General features: G+C 37.6%; 1 protein-coding gene across 1 annotated transcript; it reads left to right on the top strand.

Annotated features, from left to right (window-relative positions):
- Window positions 1-8,777: 8,777 nt before the first annotated feature.
- On the top strand, window positions 8,778-21,839 carry LOC113240217 (nucleolysin TIA-1-like; the record flags this gene model as incomplete). Its single annotated transcript, XM_026477466.1, has 6 exons — window positions 8,778-8,958; window positions 14,869-14,998; window positions 16,431-16,559; window positions 17,336-17,385; window positions 18,776-18,917; window positions 21,316-21,839. Coding segments are annotated over 6 exons (674 nt in total), but the record flags the coding sequence as incomplete, so codon positions are not given.
- Between the last annotated feature and the right edge of the window lie 529 nt (window positions 21,840-22,368).

Below are 22,368 nucleotides of genomic sequence, written 5' to 3'. Positions count from 1 at the left end.
ATGAGACGGTCCCATGTCTTGCTACATAAATATCGTTTATAGCCCCTCCCTATCAACCTCTTGGTTATGCGGGAACACAGCGCACAGGGACCATCTAAGTTAGGTCTTAACCACAGATCAACCCGTTTGCACGGAGTTCATCATGGTTCTCTTTGTGGCTAGTGACTTAGGTGAGCCGCCCCGGGTTCAAGTATAGCACCCTCCCTATTTTCCAAATAGGTAACGGAGCTGTAGCCACCGCACCGACTCTCATTCGAATACCAAATCTCCTCATTGGTGGCGGAGCTGTGCGGCACTCTCACTTCCCGACGCCGAATGAACGGCGTCTCTCCAATTCCCATATTTCTACGCGACTGGAGGGACCGGAGGATGTCTAGCTCGTCCTCTTTAGTGCCAGAGATGCCGATAGCAGTGTCCTGCGACAATGTCCAGACATAGCTAACAACTTAAAGGGCAACTCACGTGCCCGCATCTCCTCGCCTCAGGCTCTCATCTAGACCGCTAGTAAGACACGCTAGCCGGGGCAGACGAACGTGTTCATCCCTACAGCTAATCACAAACCCCGGCAAGTCCATACCCAAGTCCGAGTCCATCAGAGACGCCCGTAACACTGGCGGAGGGCTCGGCCTGGACGCCCGTACCCTGGTTTAACCGGAGAGGCCGTAGTCTCCCCGGATCACCCTATCTCTCCAGTAGATAGGGACATAAGTATATAGAAATTAATTATTATTCTTAATTCTAGAGCTCCTTGTGAAAGAGTTCGTCCAGGGAAGTACTGCTACCTTACCTATTTCTGCCGCCAAGCTGTAATGTGAGCATTACTGCGTTCCGGTTTTGAAGGGTAAGGGTGCTGGTGAAATTACAGGCACATGGGACTTGTCAACTTAAGTCTCAGGGTGTCAGGGTGTCAGGCGCAGTGGCAATACCCCTCAGATCTTTGTGATTTAAAGCTCTGAGTGGCACTGCAACTGTTATGGATAGGCGTGTCGCTTAGCATCAGGCGCACGACTTGTTCGTCCCGTCGAAAAAAATGTTAAACACCACACTCACACAAGTTATAATACATGGAAAGACATTAGTTATTATTTGTAACACTAACAACATCATAGAGCTACATTCCTAACATCATAAACAACTGCTTCTGCTCCATAACTGTTTACAAAACATAATCAATTTACCAAATATTATAGTACATTATTGCAGAGGTCGGGAAGTAAGGGATTCCTGGACAAGTATGAGTTACAAGGCCGAGTACTAGCGAGGCCTTGTGTTAATACGAATCATGCAATCCCCGTTCCCGCCGAAGCTTATATACTGCTTTTCTCAAACGATGTGATGAAATAATAAAAGACTAAAGAGAGGAAAATGTTTATTTTTTTATTTATAACGGAGGCCCGTGGCCGAACGGTTACCATGCTGGACAGCCACGCAGAGCTCCCGGGTTCGATTACCGGGCGAAATATTTGTATGGCCTATATTTATTTCTCTCGTGAGTTTGGGTGTAATTTGTGGTTGTCTAAGTGTGTGTCCGTGGCACACGCGACGCATGGTTTCCCTAAAGCGGGGCTATAAGTGCACGAAAACAATTTTTTTTTATTGTAAGCAAATAGTATCTTTATTAATATGTTACACAGCAGTTTATTTACATAGTAAAATAATAAATTACTGTACGAAAAACGTTGATAAAAGGAAAAATTTAAAAAGCCTTAATGTTTGTTATGAATTATTAATACTGTAATGGTGTTGAAAAATTCATAAATTAAAAGAAATTAATAAATTCATCTAAATTGGTTTACCTCCTTACGCCTAAATTTAGAGGCAAATGGATTGCTAGGATTTATTGAAATCTGTTACCGTATTGTGCGGGAAACCGGATTCATGGCCACCCTTAGAGGTGGAATATTTACTTAAAATTTAAATGGGAGCAATACTGAGGTACCCTCTTTCCAACAAAAGAAGAATCATCGAAATCGGTTCAAAAATGCCTGAGAAATTCCATAACGTATATGCAAAAAAATCCAGTCGAGTTAAGAACCTCCTTCTATTTTTCGAAGTCAGAAGGTTACCATTTTATTGATAACTGCCCGCGTGGCCGAACGGTTACCATGGTGGACTGCAACGCAGAGGTCATGAGTTCTCTTCCTAGACCGGGAGAAATATGTGTATGACCTACATTTATTTATCTAGTGAGTTTGGGTGTAATTTGTGGTTGTCTGTGTGTATATCAAAATTAGGTTTCGAAAGACGTACTTGAGCTCAGAGCTCCATTTTCGCTTTGCACGGTATGGTTGTGTCGTTCTTTCGTGCAAATTCTCTAAAGTCGCAGAAAAATGCCTTATTGTACTGTTTTTGGAATGCAAAAGTGAAAGCTGCACCAAAAATATTACCCGTATTTCACATCATTAGTTAACTACCTCCGTGGCCGAACGGTTACCATGCCGGGCTGCCACGCAGAGGTCTCAGGTTCGATTCCGGGGCCGAGAGAAACATTTGTATGGCCTACATTTATTTTTCTCGTGAGTTTGGGTGTAATTTGTGGTTGTCTATGTGTGTGTCCATGGCACCCGCGACACAGGGTTTCCCTAGTGCGGGGCTATGTTGAGTGTGTGCGTTATTATTAGTGTGTGCGTTATTAGTAAGTCTTATTTTAATAAAAGTTCCATTTACTGTTTCATCGATTACATTATTTATTTATCGATATCGATTTGTAAGCAGTAGAGTTCTTTGTGAAAGAGTTTGTCCAGGCAAGTACTACCACCTTACCTGTTTCTGCCGCCAAACAGTAATTTTAGCATTACATTAACATTAAGGGCAAAGATATGGGAGTTTATCGGTAGCTATCTGAGTGAAGAAATAAATTTCTCACAGATGGCGTTACGGCAAAAAAAGCCGTTAAAAACCTTAAACAAAGATCTGCAACAAACACAAAGAAAACTTCGTAAGGTCTGCTGGTTCGTTCCGAAGCTTAGTTGGCAGAGCATCTGGCACGGATTGCCTGAGGGTGCAAAAAATTTAATATCGTGATAGTGACATTCAATAAACAATAATGAGATAGCTCTGCTAAATACCCACTGGCCACCTTGGATTCAATAGACAAGCGTGGCAAGAGGCTAATAGGTAACTCGGAATTAATAGAGGCAAAGCTGCAGAGCCTTGAACACCGCAGTAAAGTTGCCTGCTTATCTGTAATCTACAGAAGAGGAGGAGAGCGTGCGATGGAATTGCATAATTTGATTCCGCCTTCTTCTTTCCATCTTCGGGAGACTAGACGTGGGCTGGGAATCCACCCGTATGTTGTGGATATTCCCAGGTTTCGCATGCAGCGTTTTGCTTCCACATTTATATGGCGAGCGGCTAGAAAGTCTATAACTTGGATCTTTTCAAGGCGTGACTAGACATTATTTAGGTATGCCTGCTACATCGTCGACCTCATCATCACTTTCCATAAAAAGCGCACTTATTTAAAAAGAAGTCAATTTAATTGTTAGGCAAAATCAGCGTAGTTGACATTTACCAATTATTTCAAAAAAATCTTTAGGTTTATCTCAAAAGTTACGAAAACGCAAATGTGTTGGTTTTAACAAGGAGGGCAAAAATGGTTGGAAAGTCCGTCCCTGTCCCTACGCATATTGCTCGCCATAGCCAAAAGAAAATTACGTTTGACCTCACTCTGCCGCCGTAACAAATTTTTAGATTAAAAAAAAAACAAACAACAGCCATTTTAAATCTTTGCGATTCGTGATAAGGCTTAGAGGAAAGCTTTTAGCTTAAAAGACAAATAAAACTGACAAAGAGCGAGTCGGGCACGCACGTTCCGTAGCTATAAAATCAGAAACTTGAGAACGTGGGGGAAAAGGGGTCGATTTCGTCGAATGTACCAGGACTAAATGAACGTTTATAATAGGGCTGAATGTGAGTGAAAACGAAACAGATAGGCCATGAATGCTTTTTAACCGACTGCAAAAAAAGGAGGAGGTTCCACGTTGGGCGGTATGTACCCTGATATACTCGAGTGCTTGTATCTGTACCTCGTCCCGGAAGTCGCCTAATCAATCGTAAAACTTTCGCACTCCCTACTTGCAGAACCAACCTTGGTCAACACAGTCCAGTGTATCGCATGTGCTCTTATTATAATGCTATCAGATATGATTTTGACATATTCTCTTGTTCTGTGGTCTCAGCTAGAAACTCAATAAGAAAATGTATTATATAGTGACTGCGCGATGAATTTTAGTTGTCTGTTTCCTATTCCATAAATAGTAGATATGTAAATCTTAATTTACTATAATTTTGTTTAAGCACTTTGTTTTAAATACGAAACGCTGTGTTCACATCTAGAAGGACACACTCTTCTCGCCTTATAATGTTAACCAATCTGTTGTATTTGATTTAAGAGTTGTATCCAGTTTTGTGAACCGAATAAAAAAAAATGTATGTTTTATGAATGTTTTCCGATTTCTCCGTCAGTTGTGGACCGATTTTCAAAATTTATTTTTGTTTGAAGGGGTACAATCTTGGTGTTACCATTGTCACCGTTTTCCCATTGTCCCATTGTGCCAGTGGTGGATCCATGGAAATCGAGGTAAATCCTCAAATTTTATAGGCATGTCGTGTACTCACCGATTTCTCCATCAATTGTAGACCAATTTTGAAAATATTTTTTATTAGAAAGGGTATACTCTCGAGGTGGTTCCTGATGCCGACGATGCTGTTCCGGGTTCGTTTCGGCTATCACAACATAAAAAAATATTTTCCGCAAATAAATTCGACTTTTTATTTGCCATAATACATGTAATCAACAAATCACCGTCAACACGTCAACTAGAAAAAAACAAATTATAAAATGTACAAAGAAGTCCGTAAAAGTCCCATTGTCACCAAACAGTCAGAATCTAACGAAAGGACCCATTGACTTACAATTATATGGACATCGGGTCCGCGCTAACAAGTGTCCGAACTTATAGGGCGTTAAAATCGTATGCAGAGCGCCATTCACGCTGTAGTCTTCGTTTGTTCGACTGACAGCGAAGCAAGCAAAATTAGACAGCACTGCGATGACATTACAATTTAAATTCAACGTTTTAGCTTTTTCATATTCCTTTACATGTTACTACGTTTAAATAGGTTGACTTGGGACATTTTTTTCGTAGTTTTTGTATTAGACCCGTCGTCCATTTATTTGTAAGTCAATGAAAGGACCCCATGGAAATCGAAAAAAGCCGATAACCAAAGTTTTGACGTCTGTTTTTTTTTCAATGAAAAAGTCACATATGGTTGATTTATTTATAACAACACTATCATAGCAGTATTTTGAGAAAAAGCTGCGTTAGCGCCCACGTTAAACGAGGAAAAAGTTTTCGCGCGGCCGCCGCGCCGAATTCTATTTACTAGACAACAACATTTAAATTCCTCCAAAACCAAGACCATATTCAAGCCAGCCTCGTCGGAGGCTGGCTAAAACGTAAAAGCTAAATAAATAGAGCGTACTTTGCCATGACAGGTTAGACGCACGCGGTTGCTGCGACAACGCAGACTCCGCTCGGGGGTGAGCACGATGAAATTCATATCGAATAAATGCACCCCAAAGGAATTAACTGTTTTTTGAAGTTACACTTACATTGTACATTACATTTTAAACAAATCTATCTAGCCATTATAATTTGACTGTCAGTCTTAATTAGTACTTAGTTATAATGTCTTAACTTTTATCTCGTTTAAAAACAGCAATATAGTATACGAATTAAATATATATAACATTAATACGCTATGCCATCGGCCATTGAAGAGCAGATTACCAAAAACTTGCAATGGCAGTCGAATAACTTTTAGCGGAATACCAAACGTACAAAATCCTACCATTTACACTCTATCCACACGCAACTGAGGCGATTTAAAATTAGCAGACTTGGTGTTCTGATTACTACACTAAATACTAAAAATTTTTACGATAGAGAAAAAAAAACACAAACCTACTTCGAAATTTTACAAGAAAACCGCTGTATTCAATAGGCGTTTATAATACCAATTTTTTTTTTATATCTACTGAGCTAAATAGAATACGCACAGTATACGTTATACATTTTTCAAATAACTTTTATTTCGATTTGTAAAGGAGGGAGGTTCTTTCTTCCGTTGGATGAGGTTACCAAAACAAGCCAAGTGAAACTCCAAATGGTTCAGAAGATTTTTATTTTTACCTTGTATGTCGCCAATACAATTTCACCCTATATGAGCGTACGAAATATCAGAAGATCCGGTTAGCAGTTCCCAGGAAGTGACTCAACTCCTGGTGCCTTACTGAGCTCTCTATATTCTCAGATTTCTCTTCCCATTAACACAATTGTGTTAAAGTAGTCAACATTCGAGGGAAAATCTTAACACCGCGATTCAGAAATAACGCCAAATGGGTCAATGCCATCTAGCGGATTCTTAGAGAACTAAAAGTGAACAATCTGGCTTAAGGCCGTCTATTACATTAAGTAGGTTTGTTACATATTGTAAAAAAAATAATTCTAAAGAAGCCAGTGCCCCTGCCGTTCGGCCCGTTCAATAGAACCTATTCAGTAGGGGAAAAATTTTAATTCAATCTAAGGTAGTATGGACTCTTAGATAGTTACGACAGACGAAAACGGATATGAGGAAATTATACCTGGTTCCGTTGTGTGCCTATTTAATAATATTAATAATAATAATGCAGAAAGCGGTAGTGTTGGATACGGCACGTATCTTTCGCCGCTTCTTGAACCTACTCAGGCTCGGGGTCAGACGTGTCCCGTTTCAAAATTCTAAATATATCCTTTACACCAGGGGTTCCCAAAGTTTCAGACTCACCGCCCACTTAGGCATGATAAAAAAACGCCCACCACCACTAAAAAAAATTTAAAACATGTATTTTGTATATTAAATTGCCACGACAAATCAGAAAAAAGAAAATTATATATATGCTATATAGTTTATTTAAGTTTTTTCTTTCAAATGTGGTAGGTAGTATTTCGATCTTCCCGTAGCCTTAAGCTTTCTATTCCCTCTCATCGCACTGATTTTTTGTCTAATTCTTTTACCCTTCATGCAATTCGTCTTTGGAACACGCTCCCGCTCCATGTAAGACAAGCTCAGACCAAATTGTCTTTCAAACCATTGTCTTACAAATAAATGGACGACGGGTCTAATACAAAAACCACGAAAAAAATGTCCCAAGTCAACCTATTTAAACGTAATGACATGTCAAGGAATATGAAAAAGCTAAAACGTTGAATTTAAATTGTAATGTCATCGCAGTACTGTCTAATTTTGCTTGCTTCGCTGTCAGTCGAACAAACGAAGACTAGAGCGTGAATGACGCTCTGTATACGATTTTAACGCCCTATAAGTTCGGACACTTTTTAGCGCGGACCCGACGTCCATATAATTGTGAGTCAATGTTTCAAACGCATGTTGCGCAAGCATCTGTTTGACAATTGTCAAAATTAAGACTGTATAATATTGCTTTGGGTACATATACCATATTATTTATTATTATAATATATATATGTAAGTTTATTATGTATGTATAATAAGTATGTTTGTGGTATGTTATTTATTTATACCATACAAATTATCGATTAGTTTTCTAGTATATTCTTCTTGTTTAAGTGTAGCACCAACCTATTGTGTTTTTTTTTCTGTTTGGCCCAATGGTTGACTAGTAGAGAATGCCTTATGGCATTAAGTCCGCCATTTATACTTCAGTGTATTGTACAATAACGTATAAATAAATAAATATAGTTCTCATGTATTCATTACGAAACTTGTACGTTAATATATAACATCATTGGACGTTACTATTTATAATGGTCGTGAATTGTGTCGTGTACGGCTGTAAAGAGAGGAGATTCTTTCGTTTTAATGACATGGCAAGTTTTTAATGGCATTTCAACTGTTAAGGACAGGCTTACCCTACTTTCTCTACCCTTCACTCTACCTAGGAGCACGACTTGTTCGCCCTGTCACTTAAAAAAATCTCTTTCCAACAAAGAATCATCGAAATCGGTTCACAGATGTCCAAAATTGAGAACCTACTCCTTTTTTGAAGTCGGTTAAAAATAGATGAATATCATGGTAGTAAAAGCATCATCATGTTCGATAAAATATAAATATTTATCACTTTATGATGGAATTTAATCATAAATTCGCCAAATAAAACTTGATTGTAAACCGTTTTATTTTTTTCAGTGTTGTTTTTTTATAATCACATTGTCATTTGATTACGGAACTCTAGAGACAAAACAATTCTTCTTTCTTCAAGTATTATTTAAGGTTTTTATTTTTAAAGAGTAAAAGACGTAATCTTCTTATGTAAATAGAACACTTTCCTGGTATTAGCAAAATATTAAATTCGAATTTAATTTCTTATTGTTCTATTGTACTGGTATATTTTTTTTTAGCAGTAGAGCTCCTTGTAAAAGAGATCGTCCAAATAAGTACTGCCACTTTATCTATTTTGGTTTGAAACTTGTCAACTTATGTCTCAGGGTGATGGGCGCAGTGCCAGAGCCTCTCAGATCTTTGCGATTTAAAGCACTGAATGGCACTGCAACTGTTAACGACAGGCGTGTCGCTTACCATCAGACACACGTCTTGTCCGTCCCGTCACTTATTTGTAATAAAAGAAATACATTATTATACAACCGGCAACGACGGAGATACGCAACATTTTTAATTCTTAATACTTATGTCCAGCAGTAGGCTATATATGAATTGTGATAGATTTTTAATCGTATTAACGTTGTGATTTCCAGTAAACTCAAAACCCCTTACCTTCGATGAGGTCTACAACCAGAGCTCGCCCACTAACTGCACCGTGTACTGTGGAGGCTTGACTACCGGACTCACTGAGGAACTCATGCAGAAGACCTTCCAGCCCTTCGGGACTATCCAGGAGATCAGAGTCTTCAAAGACAAGGGCTATGCCTTCATCAGGTAACAATAAAGATAATATTATTAATTTATATTATGGGTTTTTCAATAATTTAAAAAAACAGAATAATGGAGATATCGAACAGAAGTTTATTCCATATGCGGTACACATGTTATATTTAAGAATGGAATTCGATCATGTTCATATGACCACCGGGAGCACGTATTGGAGCCAATTTTCCACCACTCTTACACGTTGGCAATTTGGCGTTTGATCTTGTTTCTAAGCTCATTTAACGTTGTTGACTTGTTGGCATAAACTAACGGACTTAACCTAACCCCATAAAAAGAAATCAAGCGGCGTTGGATCACATGAACGAGGTGGACATTCGACCGGACCATTTCGCGAGATCACACGATTATCAAACTTCCTCTTCAGTAAATCGATTGTTTGACCAGCTATGTGACCGCTGCAAACGTGCTCGAGGTGGTCATATGAACGAGATTGAGTTCCATTCTTAAAGGTAACAAGTGTGCTGCACCTGGAATACATTTCAGCTCGATAGGTAAATTGTTCTGTCTTATTGAAATACAAAATTATTATGTCCTTATTGGAGAACTCCTTATAATTTTTATATAAACATTCCTGCAATCATAGGAAGGAAATAGCTCTCAGTATAGCCCCAGTCAGACAGTCCGTGGTAACCGATGAATGATTGTTTTAATTATTTATTGATAATGTCGATCTTTAGTAATAAGTTAGCGTGGTATGGACATGTCATGCGGAGGGAAGAATGTCATGCATCGAGTATGTAACCAGAAATAGAGACGAAATTTCATTTAATTTGTTTGAAAACTACTCTCCCCAATAATTACGGTGACAATTGCGCTCCGATTGGCCAATCCGAATTCGAAACAATTGACAGGTGTCGTCAATTGTTTCACCTCAAATCTACCACTTTAACTTGAGCTTTACTATAATTGTATACATATAATTGGACGAAAATTGAAAAATTACATATTTAATATTTAATAACCGATGAAAATCGATGTATTGTATTGTAATTAGATGTTTTGTTGTTTTTCCCACGCCACCGAATGGAACAGCCCCCCATAGTTAGAGATTAGAGATCTTTATTACAATAAATACAGAATATTTTTGGAATATACGGAGACGTACACACATGTCAGTTATTGGCGCTGTACTATTTCAGCTTTCTAATTTGTGATTTCAGCGCAAGCGAGAGTTGATGTTTAAAAGTGATATAAGGTTCTTTTGCGTGATGAGTTGCCAGGGATGGATGGCCCTTATTTCGTCTCTGTTTCTGGTTGTATACTCAATGATATCATGTGACGAGAAGAGTGTTAGGTGTGAATGTGAAGGGATACAAACGGAGAAGAAAGTTAAAGAAAAGATTGATGAATTATGTGAAAGATGACGTTGATCTTTGTGCCCGTAACAGCTGATATATTGGCTAACATAATTATCCATTGCAAACATGTTGCCTTTATAATCCGTGTTTGCTAATTGATGAATGATTCAATTAATGATAATGACGATCTTAGCCCACGTGTCGGTTGATGTATTGACTAACGTAAAAAAAATCCGACCTCAAAAGTACGTGGAATTACGTCTATTTATTAAGTTTTATTGAAATATCCCCCAGTTCGCCACTATAGAGGACTTGACACTGGAGATAATAATAATCGGTTCTCACTACTCAAAGTATATTGAGAGAAAAACGCCTTGAATTGGAGTAATAGCAAAATCAACCTTTAAAGTAATTGCTCCTAAATTAATGTTAGGCGCTATTTATGAAAATGAATCTTCATGCGTGAACAGCCAGCCTTGAAGGTGGATGATTTTCTTCAAAATGAAATGAGACCACTATGGCAGTACCCCCCTTTCCAACAAAAAAAGAACATACAGTCGAATTGAGAACCTCCTCCTTTTTAGAAGTCGGTTAAAAAATTAATACTAATATGAAATAAATAACAATACACCAACTCCAAATTCAATATTAAAATACTCGACCCTTCGTAGGAAAAGATTCGTGTTCAGCGGTGGGATGTGCATGCATGGTTTTGATATAGTAATAAAAATAATAATAAGACATATATATTTTAATAATCATTGTAAAAATGTTGGCTGTGTTGGCCATGTCAACTTAGTCACAATGCCAATCCATACAGCTTCCACTAGTATACACTAGTGGAAGCTGAATTACAAGGGACTTATTACTGATATTGAAAATTAGCCCTATTTTCATTACCAATAAAGGAGTAAACGTGTGTGCTGTTGCCTGAGTTGGTCGTGTTATACAACGTATTCGTAATAACGCCTTGTGTAAGTCAAAATATGAGATGAGATATGGGTTAAAATCACCATTTTCATTAATTAACTCATAATGTTGTTTCAAGTTCAATAAGATAATTTGTTCATAAAGGTATTCGATATGTTCCTCAGTCACTGTAGAATACCAGCTTTATATCAAAGGCTCCGAGGCAAAATACAATAAGTAAATAAATAAATAAATAAATAAATAAATAACACACACACTCAACATAGCCCCGCACTAGGGAAACCCTGTGTCGCGGGTGCCATGGACACACACATAGACAACCACAAATTACACCCAAACTCACGAGAGAAATAATTGTAGGCCATACAAATATTTCTCCCGGCCCGGGAATCGAACCTGGGACCTCTGCGTGGCAGTCCGGCATGGTAACCGTTCGGCCACGGAGGTAGTTAAGTGTTGATTTTTTGTATTTTTTTTTTATTCAAATGTAAATGCGCATTTGACCTCCATCTAAAGTGACGGAAAGTAACGATGAGGTCGACTATGGAGCACGCACACCTAAACAATGCCTATTCACTCTCGCCTTGAAAAGGTCCAAGTTATTACGTTCAGGGAACAAGCCTGTAGGCAGGGAATTCCACTCCATAGCCGTTGGCCTCTTTCGTTCGAATCTTTGGCATATCCACAACATAGGGGTGAAACCCATGCCTACGTCTAGTCCCCCGATGATGGAAAGGGAAAAGCGGAATTAAAATCGTGTAAAAATGAGCTATCTAACCTAAGTGTACTTTTCATGCAATTTTCAATGATAGAATCCATGTAGATTTATGAGTGTAACACAAAAAAGATTTAGTTAAACTCCCGGTATATTCACATCTTAAACCAAAATGTACAAAATAACCCGCACACTCATAGCCTCGCACTAGGGAAATAGATCGCGGGTGTCATGGATACACATATATATAGACAAATTACACCCAACTCACGAGAGAAATAAATTTAGGCCATACACATATTTCTCCCGGCTAGGGAATCGCACCCGGGACCTCTGCGTGGCAGTCCAGTATGGTAACCGTTCGAGGCAGTTAAATTGCAAATTTATAATCTCAGTACACAGTACTAAAAAACCCACCTCAAAAGTATGTGGAATTACATATAATTACCAATTTTTATTGAAATCGGTTACCGGAAAGTGCACCATTATACGGGACTTGACACAGGAGACAATAAAAGTCGGTTCTCACTACTCAAAATATATTGAGAGAGAAAAACGCCTTGAATTGGACAGTAGCAAAAACAAACATTAAAATAATTAGACGTGGATGATTTTCTTCAAAATTAAATGGAACCACTGCGGAGGTACCCTCTTTCCAACAAAAAACGAATCATGAAAATCGGTTCACAAATACCGAAGACATACAGTCGAATTGAGAACCTTCTCCTTTTTTTGAAGTCAGTTAAAAAGCTATGAATTTTATTCGTGCTATAACCTAATAAATCTGTACACTATTAAATATGATTTTTATGTCATTTATTTTACTATTATATACCTAACTATAAAGAGTAAAAATACAACCTTAAATATATTTTCTAGTATAATTATTTAGCATTTACTAACTTTTATTTCACTTTTAAGCATATTTAATTGGTATTAAATTTTCAATTAACTCAAAACCATCAATTCGCTACTTAATGGGTTTTGCCTCGGAACCCTTATATTGTTTATATCAATTTTGATCTAAGAAGTAAGAAAGTTATCTACTGATTACTTTCGTGGTATGAAAGTCTAATTCAAATTCATTCGTAATTCTAGGGGTTGCTTTTTGTAAATATACATTTGAATATATTTATCTTATACAATATTTAATTTAAATACCTTACAAGTCGAGAATATCTGCAAGACCTAAACAGGTCACCACGGATTTTTGTCATCCAAGTACACAGAAGCTGTATAATAACCAGTGATTGAAATAGGTAGAGTTTTTTTCGATGAACAGAGTCACAAAGTGGAGACTGTCTTACGACAATATTTTTATAAAAAATGTCCTGGATCTTTTCGGGATTGGGAAAATCTCTTAAGTACGTTGAAAATTGACGTTATTTGAGACAGGTAAACTATATTTATCTAAACTTTGCGATGAGTGGTTGCAACACCAATTTTTCGGAATATTTAGGAAAATTCCGACGAAAAAAATCTTTTTTTTTTTCCAATATTTTTTTTCTGAGTGTACATTTTACAAAGACCCGCCAAACTGGAAACAGTTATTTAATTTAATTTAATTTTAGAGTTTTTAAGATATACAGACTGTTTTTAAATGGGACATCATGAGGAAATCCGAAACCATATCCAATTTTTTTAAATTAAATTTGACCAACGTCTGCTATCCCTATTTTTCATCTCATTCTGATTCCTTCATGAAACTGAGTCGATCAGCGCTAAAGAAATGTTGATCAATTTTGTCCATTTTTATGGACAACTCACACTTGATCAAAAAATTGACTGTGCCAAAATTGTTTCCACAAAAAAATATTTCATAGTTCCACATACAGTTTCCTTGCATATTCTATAGTTTTTTATTTCTCCACACACTCTCATTAAAAAGCACTGTATATTTCAAACATTCTGTTGATTTATGGACATTCCTGTGGAATCCTAAAACTCAAAGACTCGTCGTACTCTAATACGTTTTAACTTTGTGACTCGATTTTCATGTAATTGTCAGAACTTTTCGTAAATATTCCGAAAATTTGGTGTTGCAACAAATCGTCGCAAAGTTAAAATAAATATGGTCTACCTGCCTATCCCAAAACGTCAATTTTTTATGTACTTAAGAGATTTCCCCAATCCCGAAAAGATCCAGAACCTAAAAAATATCGTCGTAAGGCAGTCTGCATTTTCTGTCTATGTTCCTCGAAATTTAGGCAAAAAAAAGTCTATTCTGATCATTGATAATAACCTTTAGTCTAATTTTTTGTTTCACAATAGTTTTAAATATCGTATCGGAATCTTATTATAGAAGCGTATACATTGCACCTTAAATGAATTTGAGGCTTTGTGAAGACGACTATCAAGAACAGCTAGTTTATTTTTATTCCTCGTATTAATGTTATAACTGTCACTATTTTTCATAAATAAATTAATATTTTTCTTAATATAAATGACATTTTCGTAAATGTACTGCGACGTTAGTGGAATGTTAATCATTTTAAACTTATTTCTCAAAGATAAGGCCCAGGTTGTAAACTGCCCTAACCGTACGTTTCTGTAAGGTAAAGATTCTATTAATACCGGTGGCATTAACCCAAAGCGAAATGCCATACTTTCTCAAACTCGTATCTTATAAAGAGTGATTATACAGGAGACGGCAAAAGTTTCTATCTATTTTAAATTTCTTATCAAGGATGTTCATTTGGACGCATTACTTTAAGAAAAGGTAAAAGCCAGTGTGTGAATGAATTCAGACAGAGATAATGTAGAAAAGTTAGTTTTTCTACATCGGCCCGGCCGGGGATCGAACCAGGGACCTCAGAGACATGCAAACAGCGTGAAAACCGATGTACAAGCCACTTGACCTTAGTGGTCAATTTTTTGTGAAAAACGTTACTTAAAACGTTACTTTCCTGATCCTTATTTTGAATTAAACTAACATTGGATTATGGTGGTTTCCAGATTTTCGACGAAAGAAAGCGCTACCCACGCAATTGTAGCGGTGCACAACACAGACGTGAACGGACAACCTGTGAAATGCTCGTGGGGCAAGGAGTCCGGGGACCCGAATAACGCGCAAGCGCAAGGACAGGTATGTTGGCCCAATAGTCATCATAATAACATCAAAGTCAAAGTTATGCAAGGCAAAGTTGTGGTTTAACGCGAGTGCTACTATTGAAACCTTAGCAAGGGGGTTAAGATAGAACTGAATTGATTGAACAACTTTGCTGCCTAGCGTAACACACAACTTTTCACTTCAGTAGCAAGGAAAATGGTAGTTGAAAGAGAAAGAGTTGGTACTATAAGGGCGCTCCCTCACCGAGAACATTGTGCGCCTTTGGGTGCCCGCGAGAGCCCGCGAGTGCCTATGAGTGCCTTTGGGTGCCTTTGAGTGCCTTGGAGTGCTTTTGAGTGCCAGTGAGTGCCAATGAGTGCCATTGAGTGCCAATGAGTGCCTTTGAGTGCCCGCGAGTGCCTACGAGCGCCCGCGTGTGCCTTTAAGTCACTTTGAGTGTCAAAGGCACTCAAAAGCACTCAAAGGCTCTCAAATTCATGCTAAACCATTTGACCCAGCAAAACAAATTTTCCCGCGTCTCTTCCGGTGGCCCGCCATAATATCAAAAACTATAAAATATTCTATAGATCGAGTCGACTTTAACTGTTTTTTTTTTTGTACGCATGTTACGCAATAATCTCGGCATTTGTGAGCCGAGTTTGATGATTCTCTTTTTGTTGGAACGAGGATACCTCCGCATTGGTCCCATTTAATTTTGAAAAAAATATTCCACCTTTAAGGGTGCCAAACTAGGGGATGAATCCGGTTTCGCGCACTTTCCGTTAACCGATTCCAATAAAACAAGGCACACACTCAACATAGCCCCGCACTAGGGAAACCCCGTGTCGCGGGTGCCATGGACACACACATAGACAACCAGAAACTCACGAGAGAAATAAATGTAGGCCATACAAATATTTCTCCCCGCCCGGGAATCGAACCTGGGACCTCTGCATGGCAGTTCCTCATGGTAACCGTCCGGCCATGGAGGCAGTTAAACATATGTAATTCCAATAAAAAAGCCGATAAACAAACTTTTTTAGTGACGAGACGAGAGTCGTGCTTTGCTTACCACTAGGCAGTGGTAAGCAACACACACAACACAACACAACGCCTGTCGACAACAATTACAGTGCCACCTCGCCAAAATCTGAGTGGGCACTGCAACTGCGCCCGCCACCCATAAAATTGAGAAATCCCTTGTAATTACACTAGCACCCTGTCACTTTAAAACCGGATCGCAGTAATGGTCACATTACTGCGTGGCGGCAGAAATAGGTAAGATGACAGTACATCCCTGGACGAACTCTTTAACAAGGAGCTCTTACAGCTACTCTCTCCTGAAAAATTGTCATTTGTTTTTTCCTAACAAACCAACATTTCAACCTCTTTACAGTTCCCATGGTCTCATTCAACCAAGTACGATCTATGTACGAAACTGGTATGTAATATTAATATTGTATTTCAGCTTGGCGGCACAGCGTACAGCCCTTTCGGAGCGGCATACACAGCTGGCGGCGTACCACCCACCTCGTACTGGTACAACACGTACCCCCAACAGATTGGGGGATTCTTGCAAGGCGTACAGGGCGTACAGGTACGTAATAGTACATTGTGTATTAACGGCGGTAAATAAAGAATTACGTACAACATTCCATTAGAAGCCCGAAGTCGAACACTGAGGGCTTTCGGAGTCGAGTTCGTAATTCTCGTATCGCTCGTGGAACGTACAATATTTTTCGTCACACTTGCACGTACGTAGTGTGATTACATGTAGGCTGACTTGGCTATAATGTCCCAAATAAAAACCTCGGGCCTTTTTTCTTCTCATAACAGCCATGGTCGGTCGATACCTAAGTAATAGGTACGATATTTTAAGACCAAATTACGTAGCGATTGCATACAATACTTTTTCTTCGAGGAAATAAAATAATAAACACAACCAATATTTGATGAAAGCCTTTTCCAATGGAAAAAACAATACCAAAAAAAAGAAACAAACAGCGGAGTCGCAAGGATGGAAAAAAATTAAGGAACGGAGTCGCAGCACTGCCTGACACACAATTATGTATGCATTTTTTCCATTTTGTCAAGATTTATTTTCGCAGTTCGGTAGCGAATACAATAGAATTTTGTTCTGTACTCAAAAGGAGGGCCTTTGTCCATTTGGCTTATGAAATTTTAATTGACAGATAAAAGAGTACAGGAGTAGAAAAATATATTTTGTTTTTATTTTATCGAGAGAGAGAGAGAGCAAAACTTCCGAAACTTATAAAATACAGTTATATTGAATTCAAATTAACATTTCTTTCTTTCCTTGTTAATTTTTTAATACACGACGCAATTCTTAAATGACAAACGTATTATTTTCAGGGCTACTCATATGCGCAGCAGTTTGCAGGATACCAGCAACAGTATATGGGGTAAGTTGCTTTAAGTGGTAATAACGCAATGAGCGAGAAAGTTTTTTCTGATGAAAAACTTTCTGTCCTGAAAAAGCGAAAGAGACTAGTGTTATAAAAGACTCTGAGGGTAGTGTTCTAGAACTCTTCTCAATGCTCAAGTGCTTTGAATCATACTCAAGTACACTTGAGTATGATTCAAAGCACTAGAAATCATACTCAAGTCCTTGGCATTAGGGTCGTATTTCCAGTGCTTGAAATCATACTCAAGTCTGCTCAAATCCTGACTTGAGCATTGAGTAGACTTCTAGAATACGACCCTAAGTCTTTATTTATAAACTCTACTCAATTTTGCACGACTCGGTGGCATAAAATGCTCACGGGTCGGTCGAACGCGAATCATCGGAGCACGCACTCGAGTCTAAAAAAATCGAGTCGTGAAACTCACTCGAGTTACTAAACTACCACTAAACTCCCGCTAGATGGCAGCACATTGGTTGAAATTTCAATATAATATCAAAACATCGTAACTTGGAATAGTAGGTATTGATGCTATTGTACTTTCAACGATATGCCAACAGGATAAAGTTTGAAATATATTAAGCGTGTGAGTTTTCGCCAACATCGGTTCTGATAGTAATCGAGGCCTAAGGCAATTCCATAGCTTTTTTTCTTCCGTGGTCTATCCTGACACAACTTACTAGCTTCACATACATTCAGCAAGGATATACGTATAAATAAGACTAAACTAAAAAAATAAGAGTCCTAAAAACAGAAACTAATTTTATACTTGCAATAATTAGGCGATTTTTAACGTTGTACTGAAGTACCTCAGTTTGTATTGAAAACACACGCCGTCGAACACACTGACTACGCTTCTCCGCCCCCGCGCGCAGGGGCGCAGTGAACCTCAGGGTATAGCACACTGCACTCCGCACTACCGCGCAGATTTTTATGCTTAAGGACATGTTCAGTTTTCTAATAGATCTCGACGTCGATAAATTTATATTTGCTATTGAAAATCGACCAAATTTATCTTCATATTTTCTTAAATCTTTGTAATGAACTTCAAATTATCTATTTATCGATCTGGTTCGTAAAAAGGGATGTGTCAAATATCTTGGGTATCTTTTTATTTGAGTAAACAAAAATCAAATAGACAGTACAACTGCAGCGTCCTGAATAAGTTCTTTATTATTAACCATCCTTGTCAAAGAAGGATCTCGGCTACATATACAATCACTACGACGATCAACTGCAAAGCGAGTACTTTAAGTGACACGGGGCCCGCTAGACCGCTGCTCCGCGCAGATTAAACCACACGTTGACGCAGATCTGCGTCTCCGCTCCGGCTCGAGACGCGGTGCAGTGTGTAAACCTGTGAGAAACTTATAACTTTATATTTTTCCAGCATGGGCGGCGTGCAACTCCCCTGGGCTCTTGGAGGTGGTGTAGGCGGCGTAGGTGGCGTAGGCTCAGTCGGTGGAGTGGCAGCCATGTCCCAGCCTCCCCCTGTGCTACACTACCCGTTGCAGCACTTCCAGGTGCAGCCGGTCAGTACCATCCAGCAATAGCTGTAAGTGTTTTCCCTTGCAGCATGGACGGTCCAGGCGTAGATGTAAGTTGCTCTCCTTATATTGTAGGTTAAAAATCCAGGTGTAACAACGCATGGTAAGTATGAAACAGCACTTCCAGGTGCAGTCTATTACCTGACATCTACGGCACAAATGTAAGTATTTGATCAGGTATTGCTTTGAGGAACCCATGTTAATCAAAATGGAAGGAAATTAATTTGCTTGCACATTTTTTTCTACAAAAGAGAGATAGCGGAGAAAATTTGACACATATCCAATGTTAACAAGCGCCCCATGGCGACCGACCCGGCAGCGGGCAGCGCGGTGTGTAATTAAACCGCTGGGCAATTTTCAAGTTTCGAGATAAATGTCAATTTAATAATAGGGCTTCAATTGTAAACCTAAATTTAACAGCATCTCTCTTTTAAGGAAATATCTCGAAATAAAAAATAAATTAGATATTTTATTCATGAATATCCATTGAGTTAATTTATTTATCTACACACATATCATAAACTCTCTATAATGTGTTCAAAAACCGCAAATTACGACCATCTTATAGGTAAACTGTTTTGTTAGAACAAATTTCTTGTCTGTGAAAATGTTATTATTGCTTCTTAATAACATCGAATTCGATTTTATTATGACATTAAAATTCCAAACATCTCTGAAAAGCAAAACAATTTGATTGGACCTCAATTCTAATACCAGTCGAGATGAAGTTTTATTCGAAATGAAATGTCAATAGCGAACGATATGATAGTTGGGGCCGACTCTAGTTTCTCTATGAATTAAAAATAAAAACTGCGGTTGTGTGACATGCGTGAGAAAGGTTTTTATTTGCCGCCATTTCGCCAGTCATAACATGCGGTTCTTGAACACATCACAGAGAGCTTATAATATGTGTGTAGATAAAGCGGTGTAATTGTACATAATTAAGCGTTAAAACACTCACTCGTATTTTAATTCCTTTTTAACTACTATTTGTGTCTCAGAGAAAAGGGATCAATCATTAAAAAAGATGAAGGTTTAGATTTTTACCTACTACTTTTGCAAATTTAAAATTGATCTTTTGCACGCCTTTGTATAGTATTACAAGGAGAAAAACTGACTTTATATTTCATATTTAAGATGAATCAATTGATATCCACGGTCATTTACATAATATAAACTACGTCCTAGCTATTGATCAGCTTCATCGAGTATATAACCAGAAATAGAGACGAAATGTCATTTAATTTGTTTGAAAACTATTCTGCTATATTGACGTGTGTCGTCAATTGTTTCACTTCAAATCGACCAGTTTAACTTGAACTTTGCTGTAATGGTGGGAAAATTACATATTTAATATTTAATTACCAATGGAATTTGATTCCGTTTGTTTTGTAATTAGATGTTTTTCTGTTTTTCCCCACACCACCGAATGGAACAGCACGCCATTGTTAGAGATATTATCTTCTATTACAATAAATACAGAATATTTTTGGAATATACGAAGACGTAACACACAGTTGTTGGCGCTGTACTATTTCAGCTTTCTAATTTGTAATTTCAGTGCAAACGAGAGTTGATATTTATAATTGATGTATCACTTATGAGTTTACCAGGAATGTATGGCCCTTATTTCGTCTCTATTTCTGGTTATATACTCGATGATCAGCTCCATCTAGATCCAATCTAAGTACATAAGATAGAATTTTGACCTTTTTTAATGTAATATGAAGATTATATTCCGTCCAACCATTTGACTTTTGACAGCTCGAATTCTAGTCAATTAGTGATGTCCTAATGCGTTTCCGATTCGATTTTTTATAACAATCGATTTTATTTATGAAGAAGTTTTAATCGTGAATGTGAGCGGGTTCAAAAAGGAAGATATTGTCTGATTATGATCGTGATGTTGCGTTTGACAATTTGTATACTCAAGAATTAATAATTAATGTTATTGAGGATTCAAGTGACGATTCCCGTTCATATGAAGAAGAATCCGACATTTCATTATAATAAACAATAAGAATTTATTATAATTATTTATAATTTATTTCATTTAATTATAATTTATTAGACAGGTACCAAAATTTATCAACTTGAATAATCTTCGTTACATAATCTGTTTACTCGATAAATACCGGAGCTAAAGAGCACATCGCTTCACTAAAATTAAAAATAATACATATAATAAATCTTTTATTTTTTAAGTAAGCGAGTCCAGGAAGTATTGCATTTTTGTCTATGGTTCTATGTCAATAATTAAGGAAAATCGGAGGCATGCATATGTCAAAAGTTAAATCAATTGTTGGACGGAGTATATCAGTCCTCTTGCGTTATGGGTCCATGAACATAGTAAATAAAGAAACGACAACGAAATTTATTACAGATCAGTGAGGACGAATGGCTTGCCCCCAGCCTCCTCGTGTGAGGCCAACGCACCGCTCCGCCCGACTCCTGCTGCTGCCTACACAAAGAATGGACGAATCAACACCCTGTTTAGTTACGGTCTTTCATAAACTCTGTACTTGTTCGGTCTTTTCACAAAACTGTTCTTGAGTAACGGTCTTTTCACAAAACCGTTCTTGAGTAAACGGTCTTTTCACTAAACTGTTCTTGAGTAACGGTCTTTTTACAAAACTGTCCTTGCCGGCCTTTAACAGCTGTTTCCCAACGCTGTTCTTGATTTATCATTTCAATTGTTCTATACATCTCATCTTTATTTGTGGTCTTTTCAAAGTGCTATTCTATGTGAAATTTTTGTTTGTCGATGAATTTATCGCAAAATCTATTCACTAATGTTTAGAAAGTATTTTTTAGTTTTTTTTCCAAAGTTTTGAATTAATTTTGAAACAATTCTAATCGAGTTTAGGCAAATACTAATTCATACCCTTGTTGTAATATAGTCACATCTGCAAAATGATAACTTTATAGGAGAAAAGGCTAAAAATTGTACGAACGAAATTAGTTCTTCTTATTCTTCAATTGGATTCATACAGTAGTTTGTATTATTGTTGTGATTCACTTCTGACAGATCACATGTGACTTTATTATACAAAGGAACTTATCAGTATTTTTAAACTGTACTTGTAAACATTTATTTCGCTCAAACATAGTGTTGTTTACAAACATTGCAATGAAAAGCGATTCGACAGTCGCTTTTTTAAACAACGATAATTTTTATCTAAGCCTCCCTTGAGCTGTCACTAATGTCAAAGACGATTGATTACCTACTTTTGAAATTTTGACAGGTGTCATTTGCACCCTCTAGTAACTAACGAAATAAACCATGGAATGAACAAACTAATGAAATGAAATCCAGCGGCTTTTGTACCAAAGCCGTTGTAAAATTAACCTTATTTGAATCCATTAAAATTTACTACTGATAATAAAAAATATCGTAATTACTTATTCTACTAAACAGCTAATATGATGTCTTTGA

Source organism: Hyposmocoma kahamanoa, unplaced genomic scaffold (genome assembly GCF_003589595.1).
Source record: "Hyposmocoma kahamanoa isolate Upper Pololo Valley unplaced genomic scaffold, ASM358959v1 124, whole genome shotgun sequence".
Taxonomy (NCBI): domain Eukaryota; kingdom Metazoa; phylum Arthropoda; class Insecta; order Lepidoptera; family Cosmopterigidae; genus Hyposmocoma; species Hyposmocoma kahamanoa.
Note: the sequence above shows the minus strand (reverse complement) of the source record. Positions and strands in the feature narration are given on the sequence as shown.